At 50.1% G+C, this 26,775-nt stretch overlaps 1 protein-coding gene across 1 annotated transcript in view; it reads left to right on the forward strand.

Annotated features, from left to right (window-relative positions):
- The window catches only part of SMARCA4 (SWI/SNF related BAF chromatin remodeling complex subunit ATPase 4), a 97,466-nt gene that overhangs the window by 41,941 nt on the left and 28,750 nt on the right, over positions 1-26,775 (forward strand). Inside the window, 15 exon segments of the mRNA XM_074530479.1 lie at positions 1,617-1,784; positions 2,724-2,774; positions 2,857-2,987; positions 6,429-6,486; positions 6,634-6,752; positions 12,100-12,250; positions 15,067-15,230; positions 15,317-15,383; positions 15,660-15,770; positions 17,443-17,685; positions 20,707-20,820; positions 21,968-22,075; positions 23,556-23,642; positions 24,903-24,949; positions 25,535-25,701. Coding sequence (XP_074386580.1) covers positions 1,617-1,784; positions 2,724-2,774; positions 2,857-2,987; positions 6,429-6,486; positions 6,634-6,752; positions 12,100-12,250; positions 15,067-15,230; positions 15,317-15,383; positions 15,660-15,770; positions 17,443-17,685; positions 20,707-20,820; positions 21,968-22,075; positions 23,556-23,642; positions 24,903-24,949; positions 25,535-25,701 — 1,786 coding nt within the window.

Below are 26,775 nucleotides of genomic sequence, written 5' to 3' on the forward strand. Positions count from 1 at the left end.
ATGGTCCCTGACCCCTTTGCCCCCTCTGGCAGGCTGAGGATGAGGAAGAGGATGAGGATGAGGATGAGGATGAGGATGAGGATGAGTAAGGGGGTGATGATGAGGCTGGGTATGGGGATGAGGATGAGGATGGTCCCTGACCCTCTCCCCCGGCAGGCCGAGGATGAGGATGAGTATGGGGATGATGATGATGATGATGATGAGGATGGTCCCTGACCCCTTCCCCCCCCGCAGGCCGAGGATGAGGAAGGGGATGGGGCTGAGGATGAGGATGAGGATGAGGATGAGGATGAGGATGAGGATGAGGATGGTCCCTGACCCTCTCCCCCCAGCAGGCCAAGGATGAGGAAGGGGATGGGGCTGAGGATGATCATGAGGATGAGGATGGTTCCCATGGGTTCCTGACCCCTTTGCCCCCCCGGGCAGGCCGAGGATGAGGAAGGGGATGGGGATGAGGATGATGATGAGGATGAGGATGAGGATGGTCCCTGACCCCTCTCCCCCTGCAGGCCGAGCATGAGGATGAGGATGGGGATGAGGATGAGGATGGGGCTGAGGATGAGGGTGATGATAATGATGATGATGAGGCTGAGGCTGAGGATGAGGATGGTCCCTGACCCTCTCCCCCGCAGGCTGAGGATGAGGAAGGGGATGATGATGAGGATGAGAAAGGGGATGGGGCTGAGGATGATGATGATGATGAGGATGAGGATGGTCCCTGACCCTCTCCCCCGCAGGCCGAGGATGAGGAAGGAGATGAGGCTGAGGATGAGGGTGGGGCTGATGATGATGATGAGGATGAGGATGGTCCCTGGTCCCTGACCCTCTCCCCCCGCAGGCCGAGGATGAGGAAGGGGATGGGGATCAGGCTGAGGCTGAGGATGAGGATGGTCCCTGACCCCTTTGCCCCCCCGCAGGCCGAGGATGAGGAAGGGGATGGGGATGGGGATCAGGATGATGATGAGGATGAGGATGGTCCCTGACCTCTCCCCCGCAGGCCGAGGATGAGGAAGGGGATGAGGATGAGTATGGGGATGATGATGAGGATGAGGATGAGGAAGGGGATGGGGCTGAGGATGATGATGAGGATGATGATGAGGATGGTCCCTGGTCCCTGACCCCTTCCCCCCCCCAGGCCGAGGATGAGGAAGGGGATGGGGCTAATGATGATGATGATGATGAGGATGAGGATGGTCCCTGACCCCTTTGCCCCCCCGCAGGCCGAGGATGAGGAAGGGGATGGGGCTGAGGATGATGATGAGGATGAGGATGGTCCCTGACCCTCTCCCCCCAGGCCGAGGATGAGGAAGGGGATGGGGATTAGGAAGGGGATGATGATGAGGATGAGGATGGTCCCTGACCCCTTCCCCCCCCAGGCCGAGGATGAGGAAGGGGATGGGGATGGGGCTGAGGCTGAGGATGAGGATGGTCCCTGACCCCTTTCCCCCCCGGCAGGCCGAGGATGAGGAAGGGGATGAGTATGGGGCTGTGGATGAGGATGATGATGGGGATGAGGAAGGGGATGGGGATGATGATGATGAGGGTGAGGATGAGGCTGATGAGGATGATGATGATGAGGATGAGGATGGTCCCTGACCCCTTTGCCCCCCCCCCAGGCTGAGGATGAGGAAGGCTACCGCAAGCTGATCGACCAGAAGAAGGACAAGCGCCTGGCCTACCTGCTGCAGCAGACCGACGAGTACGTGGCCAACCTGACGGAGCTGGTGCGGCAGCACAAGGCGGCCCAGGTGGCCAAGGAGAAGAAGAAGAAGAAGAAGAAGAAGGTGGGGCAAGGGGAGGAAGGCCACGAAGGGGTTTGGAGGCAGAGCCAGGGCTGGGCTGGCCTGGCTGACTTCGTCTCCTCCTCCTCCTCCTCCTCCTCTTCTTCGTTTCTCTCTTTCTTTCCTTTCTTTTTGTCTCTTTCCTTTTCTGCCTTCCAACCTTTTGTCTTCTTCATTTTTTCTTCTCCTTCTCCTCCTCCTCCTTCCTCTTCTCCTTCTTCTCCTTCTCCTCCTCCTCCTCCTTCTTCTTCTTCTTCTCCATCTCCATCTTCTTCTTCACCTTCTTCTTCTTCTCCTTCTTCTTCCCCTCTTTTTTCTCCATCTTCTTCACCTTCTTCTTCATGTTCTTCTTCACCACTTTCTTCTTCACCTTCTTTTCTCTCTTCTCCTTCTTCTCCTCCTCCTCCTTCTTCTTCTCCTTCTTCTTCTTCTTCCCCTCCTTTTTCTCCATCTTCTTCTCCTTCTTCATCTTCTTCACCTTCTTCTTCTTCTTCTTCTTCTTCTTCTTCTTCTTCTTCTTCTTCTTCTTCTCCTCCTCCTCCTCCTCCTCCTCCTTCTCCTTCTCCTTCTTCTCCTTCACCACCTTCTTCTCCATCTTCTTCTTCTTCCCCTCCTTTTTCTCCATCTTCTTCTCCTTCTCCTCCTCCTCCTCCTCGTCCTCCTTCTTCTTCTTCTCCATCTCCATCTTCTTCTCCTCCTCCTCCTCCTTCTTCTTCTTCTTCTCTTCCTTTTTCTCCATCTTCTTTTTCTCCTTCATCTTCTTCTTCACCACCTTCTTCTTCTCCTTCTCCATCTTTTTCTTCTTCTTCACTTTCTTCTTCTTCTCCTTCTCCTTCTTTCCCTCCATCTTCTTCCTTTTCTCCTCTCCTTTTCTTCCTTCCTTCCTTCATCTCCTTCCCTTTTTTCTTCTCCTTCCTCTTCCTCCTCCCGTTGTCCCCACAGAAGGCCGAGAACGCCGAGGGTCAGGCTCCGGCCATCGGCCCCGATGGGGAGGTGAGTCCCGAATCACCCCAAATCCTGGGGGATTTTGGGGAATTTTGGAGAATTCCCAATCCCAATCCCATCCCGTTGCCAGCCCCTGGATGAGACGAGCCAGATGAGCGACCTCCCGGTGAAGGTGATCCACGTGGAGAGCGGCAAAATCCTGACGGGAACCGACGCGCCCAAGGCCGGGCAGCTGGAGGCGTGGCTGGAGATGAACCCGGGGTAAACTGGGGACACTGGGAGCACTGGGAGCACTGGGAGCACTGGGAATGAGCACTGGGAGCACTGGGAATGAGCACTGGGAGCACTGGGAGCACTGGGAATGGACCCTGGGTATGCTGGGAGTACTGGGAATGAGCACTGGGAATACTGGGAATTAACACTGGGAATGAGCACTGGGAATACTGGGAGCACTAGGAGGCCTGGCTGGAGATGAACCCGGGGTAAACTGGGAATACTGGGAGCACTGGGAATGAATCCTGGGAGCACTGGGAATACTGGGAATGCTGGGAGTACTGGGAATACTGGGAATGGACCCTGGGTATGCTGGGAGCACTGGGAATGAGCACTGGGAGCACTGGGAGGCGTGGCTGGAGATGAACCTGGGGTAACTGGGAATACTGGGAATACTGGGAGCACTGGGAATGGACCCTGGGTATGCTGGGAGCACTGGGAATGAACACTGGGAATTCTGGGAATACTGGGAATGAGCACTGGGAATGCTGGGAATGGACCATAGGTGTACTGGGAGTACTGGGAATGAGCACTGGGAGCACTGGGAATGAACCATAGGTGTACTGGGAGCACTGGGAGGCGTGGCTGGAGATGAACCCGGGGTAAACTGGGAGCACTGGGAATACTGGGAATACTGGGAGCACTGGGAATGAACACTGGGAGGCGTGGCTGGAGATGAACCCGGGGTAAACTGGGAGCACTGGGAATACTGGGAATGGACCATAGGTGTACTGGTAGTACTGAGAGGCGTGGCTGGAGATGAACCCGGGGTAAACTGGGGATACTGGGAATACTGGGAATGAGTACTGGGAATACTGGGAGCACTGGGAATGAGCACTGGGAATGGACCCTGGGTATGCTGGGAGCACTGGGAATGAACACTGGGAATACTGGGAATGGACCATAGGTGTACTGGGAGTACTGGGAATGAGCACTGGGAATACTGGGAATGAACACTGGGTATGAGCACTGGGAGCACTGGGAATACTGGGAATGGACCATAGGTGTACTGGGAGTACTGAGAGGCGTGGCTGGAGATGAACCCGGGGTAACTGGGAATACTGGGAGCACTGGGAATACTGGGAGCACTGGGAATACTGGGAATGAACACTGGGAATGAGCACTGGGAGCACTGGGAATACTGGGAGCACTGGGAGGCGTGGCTGGAGATGAACCCGGGGTAAACTGGGAGCACTGGGAATACTGGGAACACCGGGAGCACTGGGAATGGACCCTGGGTATGTTGGGAGTACTGGGAATGAGCACTGGGAATACTGAGAATGAACACTGGGAATGAGCACTGGGAGCACTGGGAATACTGGGAATAGACCATAGGTGTACTGGGAGTACTGGGAGGCGTGGCTGGAGATGAACCCGGGGTAAACTGGGAGTACTGGGAATACTGGGAATACTGGGAGCACTGGGAATGGACCCTGGGTATGCTGGGAGCACTGGGAGGCGTGGCTGGAGATGAACCCAGGGTAAACTGGGAATACTGGGAGCACTGGGAATGGACCCTGGGTATGCTGGGAGCACTGGGAGGCGTGGCTGGAGATGAACCCGGGGTAAACTGGGGATACTGGGAATACTGGGAATGGACCATAGGTGTACTGGGAGCACTGAGAGGCCTGGCTGGAGATGAACCCGGGGTAAACTGGGGATACTGGGAATACTGGGAATTAACACTGGGAATGAGCACTGGGAGCACTGGGAATACTGGGAGCACTGGGAGGTGTGGCTGGAGATGAACCCGGGGTAAACTGGGAGCACTGGGAACATTGGGAGCACTGGGAATGGACCCTGGGTATGCTGGGAGCACTGGGAGGCCTGGCTGGAGATGAACCCGGCGTAAACTGGGAATACTGGGAATGGACCATAGGTGTACTGGGAGCACTGGGAGGCCTGGCTGGAGATGAACCCGGCGTAAACTGGGAATACTGGGAATAGACCATAGGTGTACTGGGAGTACTGGGAGGCCTGGCTGGAGATGAACCCGGGGTAAACTGGGGATACTGGGAGCACTGGGAGCACTGGGAATGGACCATGGGTGTACTGGGAGCACTGGGAGGCGTGGCTGGAGATGAACCCGGGGTAAACTGGGAGCACTGGGAATGCTGGGAATGGACCATAGGTGTACTGGGAGTACTGGGAGGCCTGGCTGGAGATGAACCCGGGGTAACTGGGAATACTGGGAATACTGGGAGCACTGGGAATACTGGGAATGGACCATAGGTGTACTGGGAGCACTGGGAGGCGTGGCTGGAGATGAGCCCGGGGTAAACTGGGGATACTGGGAATACTGGGAGCACTGGGAATGGACCCTGGGTATGCTGGGAGCACTGGGAATGAGCACTGGGAGCACTGGGAAGCCTGGCTGGAGAGGAGCCTGGGAATACTGGGAGCACTGGGAATACTGGGAATGGATCCTGGGTATGCTGGGAGCACTGGGAATACTGGGAGCACTGGGAATAGACCATAGATGTACTGGGAGCACTGGGAATGAGCACTGGGAGCACTGGGAATGGACCATAAGTGTACTGGGAGTACTGGGAATTAACACTGGGAATGAGCACTGGGAGCACTGGGAGGCGTGGCTGGAGATGAACCCGGGGTAAACTGGGAGCACTGGGAGCACTGGGAGCACTGGGAATGGACCATAGGTGTACTGGGAATACTGGGAATGAGAACTGGGAATACTGGGAATACTGGGAATGGACCATAGGTGTACTGGGAGTACTGAGAGGCATGGCTGGAGATGAACCCGGGGTAAACTGGGAGCACTGGGAATACTGGGAGCACTGGGAATACTGGGAATGAACACTGGGAATGAGCACTGGGAGCACTGGGAATACTGGGAGTACTGAGAGGCGTGGCTGGAGATGAACCCGGGGTAAACTGGGGAAACTGGGAATACTGGGAATGAGCACTGGGAGCACTGGGAGGCCTGGCTGGAGATGAACCCGGGGTAAACTGGGGAAACTGGGAATACTGGGAGCACTGGGAATGGACCATAGGTGTACTGGGAGCACTGGGAGGCCTGGCTGGAGATGAACCCGGGGTAAACTGGGAATACTGGGAGCACTGGGAATACTGGGAGCACTGGGAATGGACCCTGGGTATGCTGGGAGTACTGGGAATGAGCACTGGGAATGGACCATAGGTGTACTGGGAGTACTGGGAATGAGCACTGGGAGCACTGGGAATGAACACTGGGAGTACTGGGAGGCCTGGCTGGAGATGAACCCGGGGTAAACTAGGGATACTGGGAGCACTGGGAATACTGGGAATTAACACTGGGAATACTGGGAATGAGCACTGGGAGCACTGGGAATACTGGGAATGGACCATAGGTGTACTGGGAGCACTGGGAGCACTGGGAATTCCAGAGCCGGTTCCACGTTCTGGAAAATTCCCATTTTTCCCCCCCAGGTACGAGGTGGCTCCGCGCTCCGACAGCGAGGAGAGCGGCTCCGAGGAGGAGGAGGAGGTGAGGAAGGCACAACTGGAAAATTCATTATCTAATTAATTATCTTATTGACCTCACACCCTTTTAATTAACTCCACCCTCGTTATCTCAGCATTCCCAATTAATTCTGGATGAATTTTTCCCTGGGATTTGGTTCTTCCTCCCCAGGAGGAGGAGGAGGAGCAGCCCCAGCCGGCCCAGCCCGCCCTGCCCGTGGAGGAGAAAAAGAAAATTCCGGACCCCGACAGCGACGACGTCTCGGAGGTGGACGCCCGACACATCATCGAGTGAGCCTTCCTCCCTCCTCCTCTTCTTCCTCTTCTTCCTCTTCTTCCTCTTCTTCCTCTTCCTCCCCCCTTCCTCTTCCTCTTCTTCCTCCTCTTCCTTTTCTTCTTCTCTTTCTTCTTCTTCCTCTTCTTCCTCTTCTTCCTCTTCTTCCTCTTCCTCCCCCCTTCCTCTTCATCTTCTTCCTCTTCTTCCCTTTTTTCTTTCTTCATCTTCTTCCTCTTCTTCCTTTTGTTCCTTTTCTTCCTCTTCTTCCTCTTCCTCCCCCCTTCCTCTTCATCTTCTTTCTCTTCTTCATTTTGTTCCTTTTCTTTCCTCTTCTTCCTCTCCTTCCTCTGCCTCTTCCTCATCATCTTCCTCTTCTTCCTCTTCTTCTTCTTCCTCTCCTTCTTCCTTTTCTTCTTCTCTTTCTTCTTCTTCCTCTTCCTCCCCTCTTCCTCTCTCCTCCTCTTCTTCCTCTTCTTCCTCTTCTTCCTCTTCTTCCTCTTCTTCCTCTTCGTCTTCTTCGTCTTCTTTCCTCTTCTTCCTTTTGTTCCTTTTCTTTCCTCTTCTTCCTCTTCTTCCTCTCCTTCCTCTGCCTCTTCCTCTTCTTCCTCTTCTTCCTCTTCTTCCTCTTCCTTTTCTTCCTCTCTTCCTCTTCTTCTTCTTCCTCTCCTTCTTCCTTTTCTTCTTCTCTTCTTCTTCCTCTCCTTCCTCTGCCTCTTCCTCTTCTTCCTCTTCTTCCTCTTCTTCCTCTTCTTCCTTCCTCCTTTTCCTTTTCTTCCTCTTCTTCTTCTTCCTTATCCTCTTCCTCCCCCCTTCCTCTTCATCTTCTTCCTCTTCTTCATTTTGTTCCTTTTCTTTCTTCTTCTTCCTCTTCTTCCTCTCCTTCCTCTTCCTCTCTTCCTCTTCTTCCTCTTCTTCCTCTTCTTCCTCTTCTTCCTCTTCTTCCTCTTCTTCCTCTTCCTTTTCTTCCTCTCTTCCTCTTCTTCTTCTTCCTCTCCTTCCTCTGCCTCTTCCTCTCTTCCTCTTCCTCATCGTCTTTCTCTTCTTCCTCTTCTTCCTCTTCTTCCTCTTCTTCCTCTTCCTTTTCTTCCTCTCTTCCTCTCCTTCCTTCCTCCTTTTCCTTTTCTTCCTTTCTTCTTCTTCCTTATCCTCTTCCTCCCTTCTTCCTCTTCTTCCTCTTCCTCCCCCCTTCCTCTTCGTCTTCTTCCTCTTCTTCGTTTTGTTCCTTTTCTTTCCTCTTCTTCCTCTTCTTCCTCTCCTTCCTCTTCCTCTCTTCCTCTTCTTCCTCTTCTTCCTCTTCCTTTTCTTCCTCTCTTCCTTTTCTTCCTCTTCTTCCTCTTCTTCTTCTTCCTCTCCTTCCTTCCTCCATTTCCTTTTCATCCTCTTCTTCTTCTTCCTTATCCTCTTCCTCCCTTCTTCTTCTCCTTCCTCTTCCTCCTCTCCTTCCTCTTCCTCCTCTCCTTCCTCTTCCTCCTCTCCTTCCTCTCTTCCTTTTCTTCCTCTTCTTCATCTTCTTCCTCTGATCCTTCTCTTCCTCCTTCTCCTCCTCCTTCTTCTTCTTCCTCTTCTTCTTCTTCTTCCTCTTCTCGCTCTTCCTCCTCTCTTTCCTCTCCTTCCTCTTCTTCTTCTCTTCCTCTTCTTCGTCTTCTTCCTTTTTTTCTTCCTTCCTCTTTTTCTTCTTCCTCCTCTTCCTCCTCTTCCTCCTCTTCCTCCTCTCTTCTTTGTCTCCATGACCCTTTATCCCATTTTTCCTCCATTTCCCCCCATTTTTCCCCCATTTCTCCCCAACTTTTCCCAATATTTCCCCATCCCCATGTTGTCCCTGACCCTTTTTCCCAGTTTCTCACCCCGTTTTTCCCAGTTTTTCCCCATTTTCCTGGTTTCTCACCCCATTTTTCCCAGTTTTTTCCCAGTTTCTCACCCCGTTTTCCCCATTTTTTCCCCATTTTCCCAGTTTCTCACCCCGTTTTTCCCAGTTTTTCCCCGGTTTCTCACCCCGTTTTTCCCAGTTTTTTCCCGGTTTCTCACCCCATTTTTCCCATTTTTTTCCCAGTTTCTCACCCCATTTTTCCCATTTTTTTCCCAGTTGCTCACCCCGTTTTTCTCAGTTTTTTCCCAGTTTCTCACCCCGTTTTTCCCAGTTTTTTCCCAGTTTCTCACCCCATTTATCCCAGTTTTTCCCCATTTCCCCAGTTTTTTCCCGGTTTCTCACCACATTTTTCCCAGTCTTTCCCCATTTTCCCGGTTTCTCACCCTGTTTTTCCCAGTTTTTTCCCGGTTTCTCACCCCATTTTTCCCAGTTTTTTCCTGGTTTCTCACCCCGCTTTTCCCAGTCTTTCCCAGTTTTTTCCCAGTTTCTCACCCCATTTTTCCCAGTTTTTCCCCATTTTCCTGGTTTCTCACCCTGTTTTTCCCCCATCCCCATGTGGTCCCTGACCCATTTTCCCAGTTTCTCACCCCATTTTTCCCAGTTTTTTCCCGGTTTCTCATCCCCGTTTTTCCCAATTTTTCCCCATTTTCCCGGTTTCTCACCCCGTTTTTCCCCATTTCTCCCCTATTTTCCCCCATTTCCCCATCCCCACGTGGTCCCTGACCCATTTTCCCGGTTTCTCACCCCGTTTTTCCCAGTATTTTCCCGGTTTCTCACCCCGTTTTTCCCACTTTTTCCCCATTTTCCCAGTTTCTCACCCCATTTTTCCCAGTTTTTTCCTGGTTTCTCACCCCGTTTTTCCCAGTTTTTTCCCGGTTTCTCACCCTGTTTTTCCCAGTCTTTCCCAGTTTTTTCCCGGTTTCTCACCCCATTTTTCCCAGTTTTTTCCCAGTTTCTCACCCCCTTTTCCCCTGGTTTTCCCCATTTTCCTGGTTTCTCACCCCGTTTTTCCCAGTCTTTCCCCATTTTCCTGGTTTCTTGCCCTGTTTCTCCCAGTTTTTCCCCATTTTCCCGGTTTCTCACCCATTTTTCCCCCATTTCTCCCCATTTTCCCCATTCCCTGGTGGTCCATGACCCTTTTTCCCTCAATTTTATCCCATTTTTTTCCCCCATTTCCCCCCATTTTCTCCATTTTATCCCATTTTTTCCCAATTTTTCCCCGTTTCCCGGTTTCTCACCCCATTTTTCCCAGTTTTTTCCCAGTTTCTTACCCCATTTTTCCCAGTTTTTTCCTGGTTTCTCACCCCATTTTCCCCAGTTTTTCCCCATTTTCCTGGTTTCTCACCCCGTTTTTCCCCCATTTCCCCATTCCCACGTGGTCCCTGACCCATTTTCCCGGTTTCTCACCCTGTTTTTCCCCATTTTTCCCTCATTTCTCCCCATTTTTCTCCCATTTCTCCCCATTTTTCTCCCATTTCTCCCCATTTTTCCCTCATTTTTCCCCATTTTTCCCTCATTTCTCCCCCATTTTTCCCCCATTTTTCTTCCATTTCTCCCCATTTTTCCCCATCCCCACGTGGTCCCTGACCCATTTTCCCGGTTTCTCACCCCGTTTCTCCCAATTTTTCCCCATTTTCCTGGTTTCTCACCCCATTTTTCCCAGTTTTTTCCCGGTTTCTCTCCCCGTTTTTCCCCATTTTTCCCCCATTTTTCCCCAACTTTTCCCAATATTTCCCCATCCCCATGTTGTCCCTGACCTTTTTTCCCAGTTTCTCACCCTGTTTTCCCCATTTTTTCCCCATTTTCCCGGTTTCTCACCCCTATTTTCCCCCATTTTTCCCCCATTTCTCCATCCCTGTGTGGTCCCTGACCCATTTTCCCAGTTTCTCACCCCATTTTTCCCAGATTTTTCCCATTTTTTTCCCAGTTTCTCACCCCGTTTTTCCCAGATTTTCCCCATTTTCCCACCCCATTTTTCCCAGATTTTCCCCAGTTTCTCACCCCATTTTTCCCAGTTTTTTCCCAGTTTCTCACCCCATTTTTCCCAGTTTTTTCCCAGTTTTTTCCCAGTTTCTCACCCCGTTTTTCCCAGATTTTCCCCATTTTCCCGGTTTCTCACCCCATTTTTCCCAGTTTTTTCCCAGTTTCTCACCCCATTTTTCCCAGTATTTTCCCAGTTTCTCACCCCATTTTTCCCCCATTTTCTCCCCAATTTTCCCCCATTTCCCCATCCCCATGTTGTCCCTGACCCATTTTCCCGGTTTCTCACCCCGATTTTCCCAATTTTTCCCCATTTTCCCCCATTTCCCCATCCCCATGTTGTCCCTGACCCATTTTCCCGGCTTCTTGCCCCGTTTTTCCCTCATTTCTCCCCATTTTCCCCCCATTTCCCCATTTCCTGGTGGTCCATGACCCTTTATCCCCCAATTTTATCCCATTTTTTCCCAATTTTTCCCTATCCCCACGTGGTCCCTGACCCATTTTTCCCCCATTTCTCCCCGTTTTTCCCCCATTCCCCCATCCCCACATGGTCCCTGACCCTTTTTCCCAGTTTCTCACCCTGTTTTTCCCAGTTTTTTCCCAGTTTCTCACCCCGTTTTTCCCAGTTTTTTCCCGGTTTCTCATCCCCGTTTTTCCCAGTTTTTCCCCATTTTCCTGGTTTCTCACCCTGTTTTTCCCTCATTTCTCCCCTTTTTCCCCCATTTCCCCATCCCCACGTGGTCCCTGACCCATTTTCCCGGTTTCTCGCCCCGTTTTTCCCTTGTTTTTCCCCATTTTTCCCTCATTTCTCCCCATTTTCCCCCCATTTCTCCCCATTTTTCCCCCATTTCTCCCCATTTTTCCCCCATTTCTCCCCATTTTTCCCCCATTTCTCTCCAATTTTTCCCCATTTTTCCCCCCATCCCCACGCGGTCCCTGACCCATTTTCCCGGTTTCTCACCCATTTTTCCCCCATTTCTCCCCATTTTTCCCCATTCCCTGGTGGTCCATGACCCTTTTTCCCTCAATTTTATCCCATTTTTTTCCCCCATTTCCCCCCATTTTCTCCATTTTATCCCCTTTTTTCCCAATTTTTCCCTATCCCTGTGTGGTCCCTGACCCATTTTCCTGGTTTCTCACCCCGCTTTTCCCAGTTTTTCCCCATTTTCCTGGTTTCTCACCCCGTTTTTCCCATTTTTTCCCCATTTTCCTGGTTTCTTACCCCGTTTTTTCCCGGTTTCTCACCCCGATTTTCCCAGTTTTTCCCCATTTTCCCGGTTTCCCACCCCGTTTTTCCCCATCCTCATGTGGTCCCTGACCCCTTTTCCCAGTTTCTCACCCCGTTTTCCCCTGTTTTTCCCCATTTTCCCGGTTTCTCACCCCGTTTTTCCACCATTTTTTTCTCCATTTTTCCCCTCATTTCTCCATCCCTGTGTGGTCCCTGACCCATTTTCGTGGTTTCTCACCCCATTTTTCCCAATTTTTCCCGGTTTCTCACCGCGTTTCTCGGGCAGGAACGCCAAGCAGGACGTGGACGATGAGTACGGCGTGTCGCAGGCGCTGGCGCGGGGGCTGCAGTCGTACTACGCCGTGGCGCACGCGGTCACCGAGCGCGTGGACAAACAGTCGGCACTCATGGTCAACGGCGTCCTCAAGCAGTACCAGGTGGGGAGAACATGGTGGGATCTGGAGAGGGATGGAGATCTGAGGTGGGATCTGGAGAGGGATGGAGATCTGAGGTGGGACAATGGGATTGAGGAGCTGGATGAAGATCTGAGGTGGATCTGGGGCTGGATGGAGCTCTGAGGTGGGACAATGAGATTGAGGAGATGGATGGAGATCTGAGGTGGGATCTGGAGCTTGGATGAAGATCTGAGGTGGGACAATGAGATTAAGGAGCTGGATGGAGATCTGAGGTGGAACAATGAGATTGGATGGAGATCTGAGGTGGGATATGGAGGTGGATGGAGATCTGAGGTGGATCTGGGGCTGGATGTAGTGTGGGATGAAGATCTAAGGTGGGACAATGGGATTGAGGAGCTGGGTGGCGCACGCCGTCACCGAGCGCGTGGACAAACAGTCGGCCCTCATGGTCAACGGCGTCCTCAAGCAGTACCAGGTTGGGACATGGTGGAGATACGAGGAGAAAATGGGGATGGGGTGGTGGCATCTGGAGATGGATGAAGATCTGAGGTGGATCTGGGGCTGGATGAAGATCTGAGGTGGGATCTGGGGCTGGATGGAGATCTGAGTTGGGATCTGGAGATGGATGAAGGTCTGAGGTGGGACAATGAGATTGGATGAAGATCTGAGGTGGGATCTGGCAGAATATCTGAGATGGGATCTGGAGGTGGATGGAGATCTGAGGTGGGATTGAGGAGCTGGATGGAGATCTGAGGTGGATCTGGAGATGGATGGAGTGTGGGATGAAGATCTGAGGTGGGATTGAGGACATGGATGAAGATCTGAGGTGGGACAGTGGGATTGAGGATCCTGGATGAAGATCGGAGGTGGGATTGAGGAGATGGATGGAGATCTGAGGTGGGACAATGAGATTGAGGATCCTAGATGAAGATCTGAGGTGGGATTGAGGAGATGGATGGAGATCTGAGGTGGATATGGAGTCAAATGGAGATGTGAGGTAGATCTGGAGCTGGAAACAATGTGGGATGAAGATCTGAGGTGGGATTGAGGACATGGATGAAGATCTGAGGTGGGACAATGGGATTGAGGAGCTGGGTGGGGCACGCGGTGGCGCACGCGGTCACCGAGCGCGTGGACAAACAGTCGGCACTCATGGTCAACGGCGTCCTCAAGCAGTACCAGGTGGGGAGAACATGGTGGGATCTGGGGCTGGATGGAGATCTGAGGTGGGACAATGAGATTGGATGAAGATCTGATGTGGATATGGGGCTGGATGGAGATCTGAGGTGGGATTGAGGAGATGGATGGAGATCTGAGGTAGATATGGAGTCAGATGGAGATGTGAGGTAGATCTGGAGCTGGATACAATGTGGGATGAAGATCTGAGGTGGGATCTGAAGATGGATGAAGATCTGAGGTGGGACAATGGGATTGAGGAGCTGGGTGGGGCACGCGGTGGCGCACGCGGTCACCGAGCGCGTGGACAAACAGTCGGCCCTCATGGTCAACGGCGTCCTCAAGCAGTACCAGGTGGGGAGAACATGGTGGGATCTGGAGAGGGATGGAGATCTGAGGTGGGACAATGAGATTGGATGAAGATCTGAGGTGGATCTGGAGATGGATGAAGATCTGAGGTGGATCTGGGGCTGGATGTAGTGTGGGATGAAGATCTAAGGTGGGATGGTGGGATCTGGAGCTGGATGAAGATCTGAGGTGGATATGGAGGTGGAGGAAGATCTGAGGTAGATATGGAGGTGGATGCAATATGGGATGAAGATCTGAGGTGGGACAATGAGATTGAGGAGCTGGATGGAGATCTGAGGTGGATCTGGGGCTGGATGTAGTGTGAGGTGAAGATCTAAGGTGGGATTGAGGAGCTGGATGAAGATCTGAGGTGGATCTAGAGCTGGGTGGAGCTCCGAGGTGGGATCTGGAGCTAGGTGGAGTTTCGAGGTGGGATCTGGAGCTGGATGGAGCTCCGAGGTGGGATCTGGAGCTGGATGGAGCTCTGAGGTGGGATCTGGAGCTGGCTCCAGTAATGGGATGGAGCTCCGAGATGGGATCTGGAGCTCCGAGGTGGGATCTGGAGCTGGATGGAGATCTGAGGTGGGATCTGGAGCTGAATGGAGCTCCGAGGTGGGATCTGGAGCTGGCTAGAGCAATGGGATGGAGCTCCGAGGTGGGATCTGGAGCTGGATGGAGCTCTGAGGTGGGATCTGGAGCTGGCTCCAGCAATGGGATGAAGCTCCGAGGTGGGATCTGGAGCTCTGAGGTGGGATCTGGAGCTGGATGGAGCTCCGAGGTGGGATCTGGAGCTGGCTCCAGCAATGGGATGGAGCTCCGAGGTGGGATCTGGAGCTCTGAGGTGGGATCTGGAGCTCCGAGGTGGGATCTGGAGCTCTGAGGTGGGATCTGGAGCTCTGAGGTGGGATCTGGAGCTCCGAGGTGGGATCTGGAGCTCTGAGGTGGGATCTGGAGCTGGCTCCAGCAATGGGATGGAGCTCTGAGGTGGGTCTGGAGCTGGCAGAAGATCTGAGGTGGGATCTGAAGCTGGCTCCAGCAATGGGATGGAGCTCCGAGGTGGGTTCTGGAGCTGGATGGAGCTCCGAGGTGGGATCTGGAGCTCCGAGGTGGGATCTGGAGCTGGATGGAGCTCCGAGGTGGGATCTGGAGCTGGCTCCAGCAATGGGATGGAGCTCTGAGGTGGGATCTGGAGCTCTGAGGTGGGATCTGGAGCTCTGAGGTGGGATCTGGAGCTCTGAGGTGGATCTGGAGCTCTGAGGTGGGTCTGGAGCTGGCAGAAGATCTGAGGTGGGCCTGGCTCTCCGTCCCCGCAGATCAAGGGCCTGGAGTGGTTGGTGTCCCTCTACAACAACAACCTCAACGGGATCCTGGCCGACGAGATGGGGCTGGGCAAGACCATCCAGACCATCGCGCTCATCACCTACCTGATGGAGCACAAGAGGATCAACGGCCCCTTCCTCATCATCGTCCCGCTCTCGTCAGTCCCAGAATCCCAAAATTCCCACCTTTGTTCCATGGGGAAATCCAAAATTCCCACCTTCTGTCCGTCTGTCTGTCCCGCAGGACTTTGTCCAACTGGGCCTACGAGTTCGACAAGTGGGCGCCGTCCGTGGTCAAGGTCTCCTACAAGGTGAGCCCCAAATTCCTTGGATTTTGGGTTCCTTGGATTTTGGGTTCCTTGGATTTTGGGTTCCTTGGATTTTGGATTCCTTGGATTCCGTTTTCCTCCTCAAGTTCTGGAGGACTTTGGGTCCCACCTCCAAATCCATGAAAATCCACGAAAATCCCCAAAAATTCCAATTTTTGGTGGTTCCTCACCATCAGGAGACCCCAAAACCTCCTGATTTTTTTGGATAATTCCCCATTTTTTGGGGTTTCTGACGTTCCTTTGGAATTGTCCCCCCAGGGCTCCCCGGCCGCGCGCCGCGCCTTCGTCCCGCAGCTGCGCAGCGGCAAATTCAACGTCCTGCTGACCACCTACGAGTACATCATCAAGGACAAGCACATCCTGGCCAAGGTGAGCTCCAGCCACTGCCGTGTTCTTCTCAGTTCTCCTCAAATTCTGCTCAAAAATCTTCTCAAGTTCTCAGAAAGTTCTGAGAAAATCCTTCGAAAATTCTGAGAAAGATCTTCTCAAAATCTTCTCAAATTCTGAGAAAATTCTGAGAAGGATCTTCTCAAAATGTTCTCAAAATCTTCTCGAATTCTTCTCAAAATCTTCTCAAATTCTGCTGAAACCATTTCTGCTTGGTGCCCACCTGAAGATCTCCATCTCCATTTCTCACCTGAGATCTCCATCTCCATGTCCCACCTGAGATCTTCATCTCTCTCCGTTTCCCACCTGAGATCTTCATTCCCCACCTGGAGATGACCATCTCCATTTTTCCTGTCCTCCATCCATTTCCCACCTGAGATCTTCATCTCTCTTCGTTTCCCACCTGAGATCTCCATCTCCATGTCCCACCTGAGATCTTCATTTCCCACCTGAGATCTTCATCTCCATTTCCCACCTGGAGACGATCATCTCCATTTCTCCTGTTCTCCATCCATTTCCCACCTGAGATCTCCATCTCCCTTTCTCCTGTCCTCCATGTCCCACCTGAGATCTTCATCTCCATTTCCCACTGAGATCTTCATCTCCGTTTCTCCTGTTCTCCATCCATGTCCCACCTGAGATCTCCACATCCCACCCGGAGACAACCATCTCCCTTTCTCCTGTCCTCCATGTGCCACCTGAGATGTTCATCTCCATTTCCCACCTGGAGACGACCATCTCCATTTCTCCTGTCCTCCATTTCCCACCTGAGACCTTCATCTCCATGTCCCACCTGAGATCTTCAGTTTCCCACCTGAAATCTTCATCTCCATGTCCTACCTGAGATGATCATCTCCATGCCCCACCTGAGATCTCCATCTCCATTTCCTACCTGAGATCTTCAATTTCCCACCTGAGATCTTCAATTTCCCACCTGAGATCTTCATGTCCATGTCCCACCTGAGATCTCCATCTCCATGTCCCACCCGGAGACGATCATCTCCGTTTCTCCTGTCCTCCTATTCCTACCTGAGATCTCCATCTCCATTCCCCACCTGGAGATGTTCTTCTCCGTGTCCCACCTGAGATCTCCATCTCCCTTTCTCCTGCCCTCCATCTATGTCCCACCTGAGATCTCCACGTCCCACCCGGAGACAACCATCTCCGTTTCTCCTGTCCTCCACATCCCACCTGAGATCTTCATCTCCATTTCCCACCTGAGATCTTCTCTCTCCATGTCCCACCTGAGATCTTCATCTCCATTTCCCACTGAGATCTTCATCTCCGTTTCTCCTGTCCTCCATTTCCCACCTGAGATCTCCATCTCCCTTTCTCCTGTCCTCCATTTCCCACCTGAGATGTTCTTCTCCATTTCCCACCTGAAGTGTTCTCCATTCCCACCTGAGGTGTTCTTCTCCATGTCCCACCTGAGATCTGCATCTCCATTTCTCCTGTCCTCCATGTCCCACCTGAGATCTGCATCTCCATTTCCCACTGAGATCTTCATCTCCGTTTCTCCTGTCCTCCATCCATGTCCCACCTGAGATCTTCATCTCCATGTCCCACCTGAGATCTTCATCTCTCTCCGTTTCCCACCTGAGATCTCCACGTCCCACCCGGAGACAACCATCTCCCTTTCTCCTGTCCTCCTCAGATCCGCTGGAAGTACATGATCGTGGACGAAGGCCACCGCATGAAGAACCACCACTGCAAGCTGACCCAGGTCCTCAACACCCACTACGTGGCCCCGCGGCGTCTTCTCCTCACCGGGACCCCCCTGCAGAACAAACTGCCCGAGCTCTGGGCGCTCCTCAACTTCCTGCTGCCCACCATCTTCAAGAGCTGCAGCACCTTCGAGCAGTGGTTCAACGCGCCCTTCGCCATGACCGGCGAGAAGGTGGGACCTGGACCTGGGCGTGGGTGTGGGTGGGAAGGTGCTGGAGGTGGGGTTGAGGTTGGTGGTGGTGGGTCTGGAGGGGTTGGGAGTGGTCCTGGAGGTCTGGATCGGTGGCTTTGATGGATCTGGAGATGTTTTGGAGGTGGATCGGTGGCTTTGATGGGTCTGGAGAACTTGGAAGGGTTCCTGGAGATCTGGAGGTGGATCAGAGTCTGGAATGGATCTGGAGATATTGGATCAGTGTCTTTGCTGGATCTGGAGATGTTGGAGGTGGACCAGTGTCTGGAATGGATCTTGAGATGTTTTGGAGGTGGATCAGTGTCTGGAATGGACCTAGAGATGTTGGATCAGTGTCTTTGATGGATCTGGAGATGTTTGGAAGTGGTTCTGGAGCTCTGGGAGGTGGATCAGTGTCTGGAATGGATCTGGAGGGGTTGGGAGTGGTTCTGGAGATCTGGAGGTGGCTTTGATGGATCTGGAGATGTTTTGGAGGTGGATCAGTGTCTGGAATGGATCTGGAGATGTTGGATCAGTGGCTTTGATGGATCTGGAGATGTTGGAGGTGGATCAGTGTCTGGAATGGATCTGGAGGAGTTGGGAGTGGTCCTGGAGGTCTGGAGGTGGCTTTGGTGGATCTGGAGGGGTTTGGAATGGTCCTGGAGGTCTGGATCGGTGGCTTTGATGGATCTGGAGATGTTGGAGGTGGATCAGTGTCTGGAATGGATCTGGAGAAGTTTGGGATGGTTCTGGAGGTTTGGGAGGTGGATCAGTGTCTTTGATGGACCTGGAGATGTTGGATCAGTGTTTTAATGGATTGATGATGGATCTGGAGAAGTTTGGAAGGGTTCTGGAGCTGTGGATCAGGTCTTTGATGGATCTGGAGATGTTGGATCAGTGTCTGGAATGGATCTGGAGATGTTGGAAGGGTTCCTGGAGCTCTGGGAGGTGGATCAGTGTCTTTGATGGGTCTGGAGAAGTTTGGAATGGTTCTGGGGCTGTGGGAGGTGGATTGGTGGCTTTGATGGATCTGGAGATGTTGGATCAATGTTTCAATGGATCTGGAGATGTTTTGGAGGTGGATCAGTGGCTTTGATGGGTCTGGAGAACTTGGAAGGGTTCCTGGAGATCTGGAGGTGGATCAGAGTCTGGAATGGATCTGGAGATGTTGGATCAATGTTTTAATGGATCTGGAGATGTTTTGGAGGTGGATTGGTGGCTTTGATGGATCTGGAGATGTTGGATCAGTGTCTGGAATGGATTTGGAGATCTTGGAAGGGTTCCTGGAGCTCTGGGAGGTGGATCAGTGGCTTTGATGGACCTGGAGAAGTTTGATCAGTGTTTTAATGGATCTGGAGATGTTGGAGGTGGTTCAGTGTCTGGAATGGATCTGGAGATGTTGGATCAGTGTCTGGAATGGATTTGGAGATCTTGGAAGGGTTCCTGGAGATCTGGGAGGTGGATCAGTGTCTGGAATGGATCTGGAGATGTTTTGGAGGTGGATCAGTGTCTAGAATGGATCTGGAGATGTTGGATCAGTGTCTTTGGTGCATCTGGAGATGTTTTGGAGGTGGATCAGTGTCTTTGATGGATCTGGAGATGTTTGGATCAGTGTTTTAATGGATTGAAGATGGACCTGGAGATGTTTTGGAGGTGGATCAGTGGCTTTGATGGACCTGGAGATGTTTTGGAGGTGGATCAGTGGCTTTGCTGGATCTGGAGATGTTGGAGGTGGATCAGTGTCTGGAATGGGTCTGGAGGGGTTGGGAGTGGTTCTGGAGATCTGGAGGTGGCTTTGATGGATCTGGAGATGTTTGGAAGTGGTTCTGGAGCTCTGGGAGGTGGATCAGTGTCTGGAATGGATCTGGAGGAGTTGGGAGTGGTTCTGGAGATGGATCGGTGGCTTTGATGGTTCTGGAGATGTTGGAGGTGCATCAGTGTCTGGAATGGATCTGGAGATGTTTTGGAGGTGGATCAGACCTGGAATGGATCTGGAGATGTTGGATCAGTGGCTTTGCTGGATCTGGAGATGTTTTGGAGGTTGATCAGTGTCTGGAATGGATCTGGAGATGTTTTGGAGGTGGATCAGTGTCTGGAATGGATCTGGAGATGTTTTGGAGGTGGATCAGTGGCTTTGATGGATCTGGAGATGTTTTGGAGGTGGATCAGTGTCTGGAATGGACCTGGAGATGTTGGAAGGGTTCCTGGAGCTCTGGGAGGTGGATCAGTGTCTGGAATGGATCTGGAGATGTTGGATCAGTGTCTTTGATGGATCTGGAGATGTTTTAGAGGTGGATCAGTGTCTTTGATGGATCTGTAGAAGTTGGAGGTGGATCAGTGTCTTTGATGGATCTGGAGATGTTTTAGAGATGTTGGATCAGTGTCTTTGCTGGACCTGGAGATGTTGGATCAATGTTTTAATGGATTTGGAGATCTTTAGGATGGTTCTGGAGATCTGGGAGGTGGATCAGTGGCTTTGATGGATCTGGAGATGTTTTGGAGGTGGATCAGTGTCTTTGATGGACGTGGAGATGTTTTGGAGGTGGATCAGTGTCTTTGATGGATCTGGAGATGTTTTGGGGTTGGATCAGTGTTTTAATGGACCTGGAGATGTTGGTTCAGTGTCTTTGATGGATCTGGAGAAGTTTGGAATGGTTCTGGAGGTTTTGGAGGTGGATCAGTATCTTTGATGGATCTGGAGATGTTGGATCAGTGTCTTTGATGGATCTGGAGATGTTTTGGAGGTGGATCAGTGTCTTTGATGGGTCTGGAGGTGTTGGATCAGTGTCTTTGCTGGATCTGGAGATGTTGGATCAGTGTCTTTGATGGATCTGTAGAAGTTTTGGAGGTGGATCAGTGTCTTTGCTGGACCTGGAGAGCTTTGAGCTCGTTCTGCCGCTCTGGGCGGTGACATCCCACCAGCAACTGTTTCTCAGGAGCTTCTTGGATTATTTTGGGTCATTGGGAAGGTCCAACCCTTCCATTGGTGACGCCAAGCCCTGCTCCTGGTGGTGGCCATTGCAGGTGGACCTCAACGAGGAGGAGACCATCCTGATCATCCGGCGCCTGCACAAGGTGCTGCGGCCCTTCCTGCTGCGGCGCCTCAAGAAGGAGGTGGAGGCTCAGCTGCCCGAGAAGGTGACACTGGGGGGGGGGTCCCCAGGCCTGGAGACCTCCAGGGGGGTCGGGAGGTGGACGTGGAGCTTCATCCCGCTCCTCATCATCAATGGGTTGGGTGGGGTTGGAACCATGGTTGGGTGTGGTTGGGTTGGGTTGAGCAGATGGTTGGGTTGGGTTGGATCAATGGTTGGGTTGGATTTGGTTGGGTTGGGTTGAGCAGATGGTTGGGTTGGGTTGGACCAATGGGTTGGGTTGGGTTGAGCAGATGGTTGGGTTGGATCAATGGTTGGGTTGAACCAATGGTTGGGTTGGGTTGGGTTGAACCAGTAGTTGCATTGGACCGATGGTTGGGTTGGGTTGAACCAATGGTTGGATTGGGTTGGGTTGGGTTGGGTTGAGCAGATGGTTGGGTTGGGTTGAACCAGTGGTTGGATTGGGTTGGACCAATGGTTGGGTTGGGTTGGACCAATGGTTGGGTTGGGTTTGGTTGGGTTGGGTTGAGCAGATGGTTGGGTTGGAGCAATGGTTGAGTTGAACCAATGGTTGGGTTAGGTTTGGTTGGGTTGGGTTGAACCAATGGTTGGGTAGGACCAATGGTTGGGTTAAACCAATGGTTGGGTTGAGCAGAAGTTGGGTTGGGTTGAGTAGAGTAGGTGGTTGGTTGGATCCCTTTGGGTTGGGTTGAGCAGATGGTTGGGTTGGGTTGAACCAATGGTTGTGTTGGCTTTGGTTGGGTTGGGTTGAGCAGAAGGTTGGGTTGATCCCTCTGTCCATTGCTGGCCACGATGCTCATGGTGATGGCCCTGTTGGGTTGGGTTGGGTTGAGCAGATGGTTGGGCTGGATTGAAGAGGGTTGGGTTGGTTGACCCAATGGTTGGGTTGGGTTGTACCAATGGCTGGGTTGGGTTGGGTTGTACCAATGGTTGGGTTGGGTTGAGTGGATGGTTGGGCTGGATTGAAGAGGGTTGGGTTGAACCAATGGTTGGGTTGGGTTGTACCAATGGTTGGGTTGAACCAATGGTTGGGTTGGGTTGGTTGAACCAATGGTTGGGTTGGGTTGACCCAATGGTTGGGTTGGTTTATACCAATGGTTGGGTTGGGTTGGGTTGACCCAATGGTTGGGTTGACCCAATGGTTGGGTTGACCCAATGGCCGTCTCCGGCAGGTGGAGTACGTCATCAAGTGCGACATGTCGGCGCTGCAGCGCGTCCTGTACCGGCACATGCAGGCCAAGGGCGTCCTGCTCACCGACGGCTCCGAGAAGGACAAGAAGGTCGGGATGGGGGGACTTGGGAACGCTGGGGGGGCTTGGGCTCCACGCTGGGGTTGGGTTGGACCAATGGTTGGGTTGGGTTGGGGTGGGTTGAGGAGATGCTTGGGTTGAGTTGAACCAATGGTTGAGTTGGGTTGGGCAGGGGGTTGGGTTGAGCCAATGGTTGGGTGGGGTTGGGTTGAGTTTGGTTAAGTTTGGTTAAGTTGGGTTGGCCTAATGGTTGGGTTGAGCAGATGGTTGGGTTAGACCAATGGTTGAGTTGGGTTGAGCCAATGGTTGGATTGAACCAATGGTTGGGTTGAGTTGGGTTGGGTTGAACCAATGGTTGGGTTGAGTTGGGTTTGGCAGGTGGTTGGGTTGGGTTGAGCAGATGTTTGGGTTTGGTTGAGCCAATGGTTGGTTGGGTTGACAAGCAGGTGCTCGGGTTCGGTTGAACCGATGGTTGAGTTGGGTTGAACAGATGGTTGGGTTGGGTTGGGTTTGGTTGAGGAGATGCTTGGGTTGGGTTTGGTTGGGTTGAAGCAATGGTTGGGTTGGATTGGGTTGAGTTGGGTTGGGTTGGGTTGAGCAGATGGTTGGGTTGGGATGAACCAATGGTTGGGTTGGGTTGAGTTGGGGTGAGCCAATGGTTGGGTTGGGTTGGGTTGGGAGGTAAGTGGGTTGGGTTGAACCAATGGTTGGGTTGGGTTGGGTTTGGTTTGGTTGGGTTGGGTTGAGCCAATGGTTGGGTTGAGTTGGGTTGAGCCAATGGTTGGGTTGGGTTGGGTTGAACCAATGGTTGAGTTGGGTTGGGTTGAGTTGGGTTGAGCCAATGGTTGGGTTGAACCAATGGTTGAGTTGGGTTGGATTGGGTTGGGTTTGGTTGGGTTGAGCCAATGGTTGGGTTGGGTTGAACCAATGCTTGGGTTGAGTTGAACCAATGGTTAAGTTGGGTTGGGTTGGGTTGAGGAGATGCTTGGATTGAGTTGAACCAATGGTTGAGTTGGGTTGGGTTGGGTTGAGTTGGCTTGGGTTGAACCAATGGTTGGATGGGGTTGGGTTGGGTTGGGTTGAACCAATGATTGGGTTGGGTTGAACCAATGGTTGGGTTGGGTTGGGTTGAACCAATGTTTGATTGGGTTGGGTTGAGCCAATGGTTGAGTTGGGTTGGGTTGGGTTGAGCCAATGGTTGGGTTGAGTTGGGTTGGTTTGGGTTGAACCCATGGTTGGTCGGGTTGGGTTGGGTTGAGCCAATGCTTGTCTTGCCTTGAGCAGATGCTTGGCTTGGGTGAAATTATTTAAATCCATTTATTTTTAAATTTTTTATTTATTTCATTATCCCCGAGTCCCTTTTCTGGACCATCACCTCCCAGTCAATGATCCCAACCATTGGGAATTCTGCACTGGTGAATCGACAGAACCCAGAATTAATTTGTTTTTTTTTTTTAACCCCAGCATTAATTAGGAGGGTGAATTAATTAAATTTTGAATTTCCTGGCAGGGCAAAGGAGGCACCAAGACCTTGATGAACACGATCATGCAGCTGCGCAAGATCTGCAACCACCCCTACATGTTCCAGCACATCGAGGTGGGGATGGGCAAAAATCCTAAAGGGTTAAATTCGGGATAAACCCAAAATGGCAAAAATGCTAAAGGATAAACCCAAAATGGCAAAAATCCTAAAGGGTTAAACCCAAAATGGGAAAATCCTAAAGGGTGAAACCCAAAATGGCAAAAATCCTGAAGGGTTAAACCCAAAATGGGAAAAAACCCTAAAGGGTTAAATTCGGGATAAACACAAAATGGCAAAATTCCTAAAGGGTTAAATTCGGGATAAACCAAAAATGGCAAAAATCCTTAAAGGGTTAAACCCAAAATTGTAAAAATACTAAAGGGTTAAAGCCAAAAAGGCAAAAATCTTAAAGGGTTAAACCCAAAATTGCAAAAATCCTAAAGGGTTAAATTCAGGAAACTCAAAAATGGAAAAATCCTAAAGGGTTAAATTCAGGATAAACCTAAAATGGGAAAAATACTAAAGGGTTAAATTCGGTATAAACCCGAAATGGCAAAAATCCTAAAGGGTTAAACCCAAAATGGCAAAAATGCTAAAGGGTTAAACCCGAAAAGGCAAAAATCCTAAAGGGTTAAATTCAGGATAAACCCAAAAAGGCAAAAATGCTAAAGAGTTAAACCCAAAATGGGAAAATCCTAAAGGTTAAAGCCAAAATGGCAAAAATCCTAAAGGGTTAAATTCGGGATAAACCTGAAATAGCAAAAATCCTAAAGGATAAACACAAAATTATAAAAATCCTAAAGGGTTAAATTCGGGATAAACCCAAAAAGGGCAAAAACCCTAAAGGGTTAAATTCGGGATAAACCCAAAATGGCAAAAATCCTGAAGGGTTAAAGCCAAAATGGGAAAATCCTAAAGGATAAACCTAAAAAGGCAAAAATCCTAAAGGGTTAAATTTGGGATAAACACAAAATGGCAAAATTCCTAAAAGGTTAAATCCGGGTTAAACCCAAAATGGCAAAAACCCTAAAGGGTTAAACCAAAAAGGCAAAAATCCTAAAGGGTTAAACCCGGGATAAAACCAAACCAGGAAAAACCCAATATTTTATTTTATTTTTATTTATTTATTTATTTATTTATTATTTTTTTTATTTTATTTTTTAACCCAGATTTTTATTTTTTAGGGCAATTTCTGCTGCTTTTATCCTAATTTGGCTCCAGATTTTTTTATTTTTAGGGCAATTTCTGCTGCTTTTGTCACAATTTATCTCCAGATTTTTATTTTTTGGGGCAATTTCTGCAGTTTTTTGTCACAATTTCTCTTTTTTATTTCAGGAATCCTTCTCAGAGCACTTGGGCTTCACTGGTGGGATCGTGCAGGGGTGAGTGACAAAATTTTAGAATTAATTACAAAACCTGTGAATTTAATAACAATTAATAACTTTAATAATAATTAATAAATCTAATAATAGTAATAATCCATAATAATTATAATAGTATTATAATTTATGATAGTATAATTTATTTTTATTTATTATTGATTACTAATATAATTAAAAAATTTATATATATTATTTATATGTATAAATATATTTATATATATTAATATATTTATATATAATATAAATATATACTATGAATTATTGAATATTAATATATTTATTATCAATATATATTATATATTATTTTTTATATTTATAATTTATAATAATAGTAATAATACAAATATTACTACTACTACTAATCTTAATAATAATAATAATAGTAATAACTTTAATAAAAATAATTTAATAATAATTTAATAATTCAGAATTTTCCTAGAGGTAGAAGACGAACCATCACGTGAAACCAGATGATCCCAATGCCAAAATCTTCCAAAAAAATTCAAAATTTTCTGAAAAAATTCAAATTTTTTCGAAAAAATTCAATTTTTTCATTAATTTTTGGGTTTTTTTAATCCATCCAAGGCTGGATTTGTACCGAGCTTCCGGAAAATTCGAGCTCCTGGATCGGATCCTGCCCAAACTCAGGGCCACCAACCACAAGGTGCTGCTCTTCTGCCAGATGACCTCGCTGATGACCATCATGGAGGATTATTTCGCCTACCGGGGCTTCAAATACCTCAGGCTGGACGGTGAGTGCCCCAATGGGGGGGATGCACCCCAAAATCCCATTCAATCCAATGGGGATCCCCTTCAATCCAATGGGGATCCCATTCATTTCAATAAGGAACCCATTCATTTCAATAAGGAACCCATTCATTTCAATGGGAACCCCATTCAATCCAATGGGGATCCCATTCAGTCCAATGAGGATCTCATTCATTTCAATAAGGAACCCATTCATTTCAATAAGGAACCCATTCATTTCAATAAGGAACCCATTCAATTCAATGGGAACCCCATTCAATCCAATGAGAGTCCAATCAATTCAATGGGGATCCCATTCAATCCAGTGGGGATCCCATTCAATCCAATGGGGATCCCATTCAATCCAATGGGGATCCCATTCATTTCAATGGGAGTCCAATCAATTCAATGGGAACCCCATTCAATCCAATGGGAGTCCAGTCAATTCAATGGGAACCCCATTCAATCCAATGGGAATTCAACTCAATGGGAATCCCATTCAACTCAATGGGAATCCCATTCCATTCAATGGGAATCCCATTCAATCCAATGGGAGTCCAATCAATCCAATGGGGATCCCTTTCATTTCAGTGGGGATCCCATTCAATCCAATGGGGATCCCATTCAATTCAATGGGAGTCCAATCAATCAAATGGAGATCCCATTCAATCCAATGGGGATCCCATTCAATCCAATGGGGATCCCATTCATTTCAATGGGGATCCCATTCATTTCAATAAGGAACCCATTCAATCCAATAGGAATTCAACTCAGTGGGAATCCCATTCAATCCAATGGGGATCCCATTCAATCCAATGGGAATCCCATTCAATCCAATGGGGATCCCATTCATTTCCATGGGGATCCCCTTCAATCCAATGAGAGTCCAATCAATTCAATGGGAATCCCATTCCATTCAATGGGGATACCATTCATTTCAATAAGGAACCCATTCAATTCAATGGGAACCCCATTCAATCCAGTGGGGATCCCATTCCATTCAATGAGAATCCCATTCAATCCAATGGGAATCCCATTCAATCCAGTGGAGATCAAATTCAATTCCATGGGGATCCCAT

The sequence above is a fragment of the Zonotrichia albicollis genome, chromosome 32 (assembly GCF_047830755.1).
Source record: "Zonotrichia albicollis isolate bZonAlb1 chromosome 32, bZonAlb1.hap1, whole genome shotgun sequence".
Lineage (NCBI taxonomy): Eukaryota > Metazoa > Chordata > Aves > Passeriformes > Passerellidae > Zonotrichia > Zonotrichia albicollis.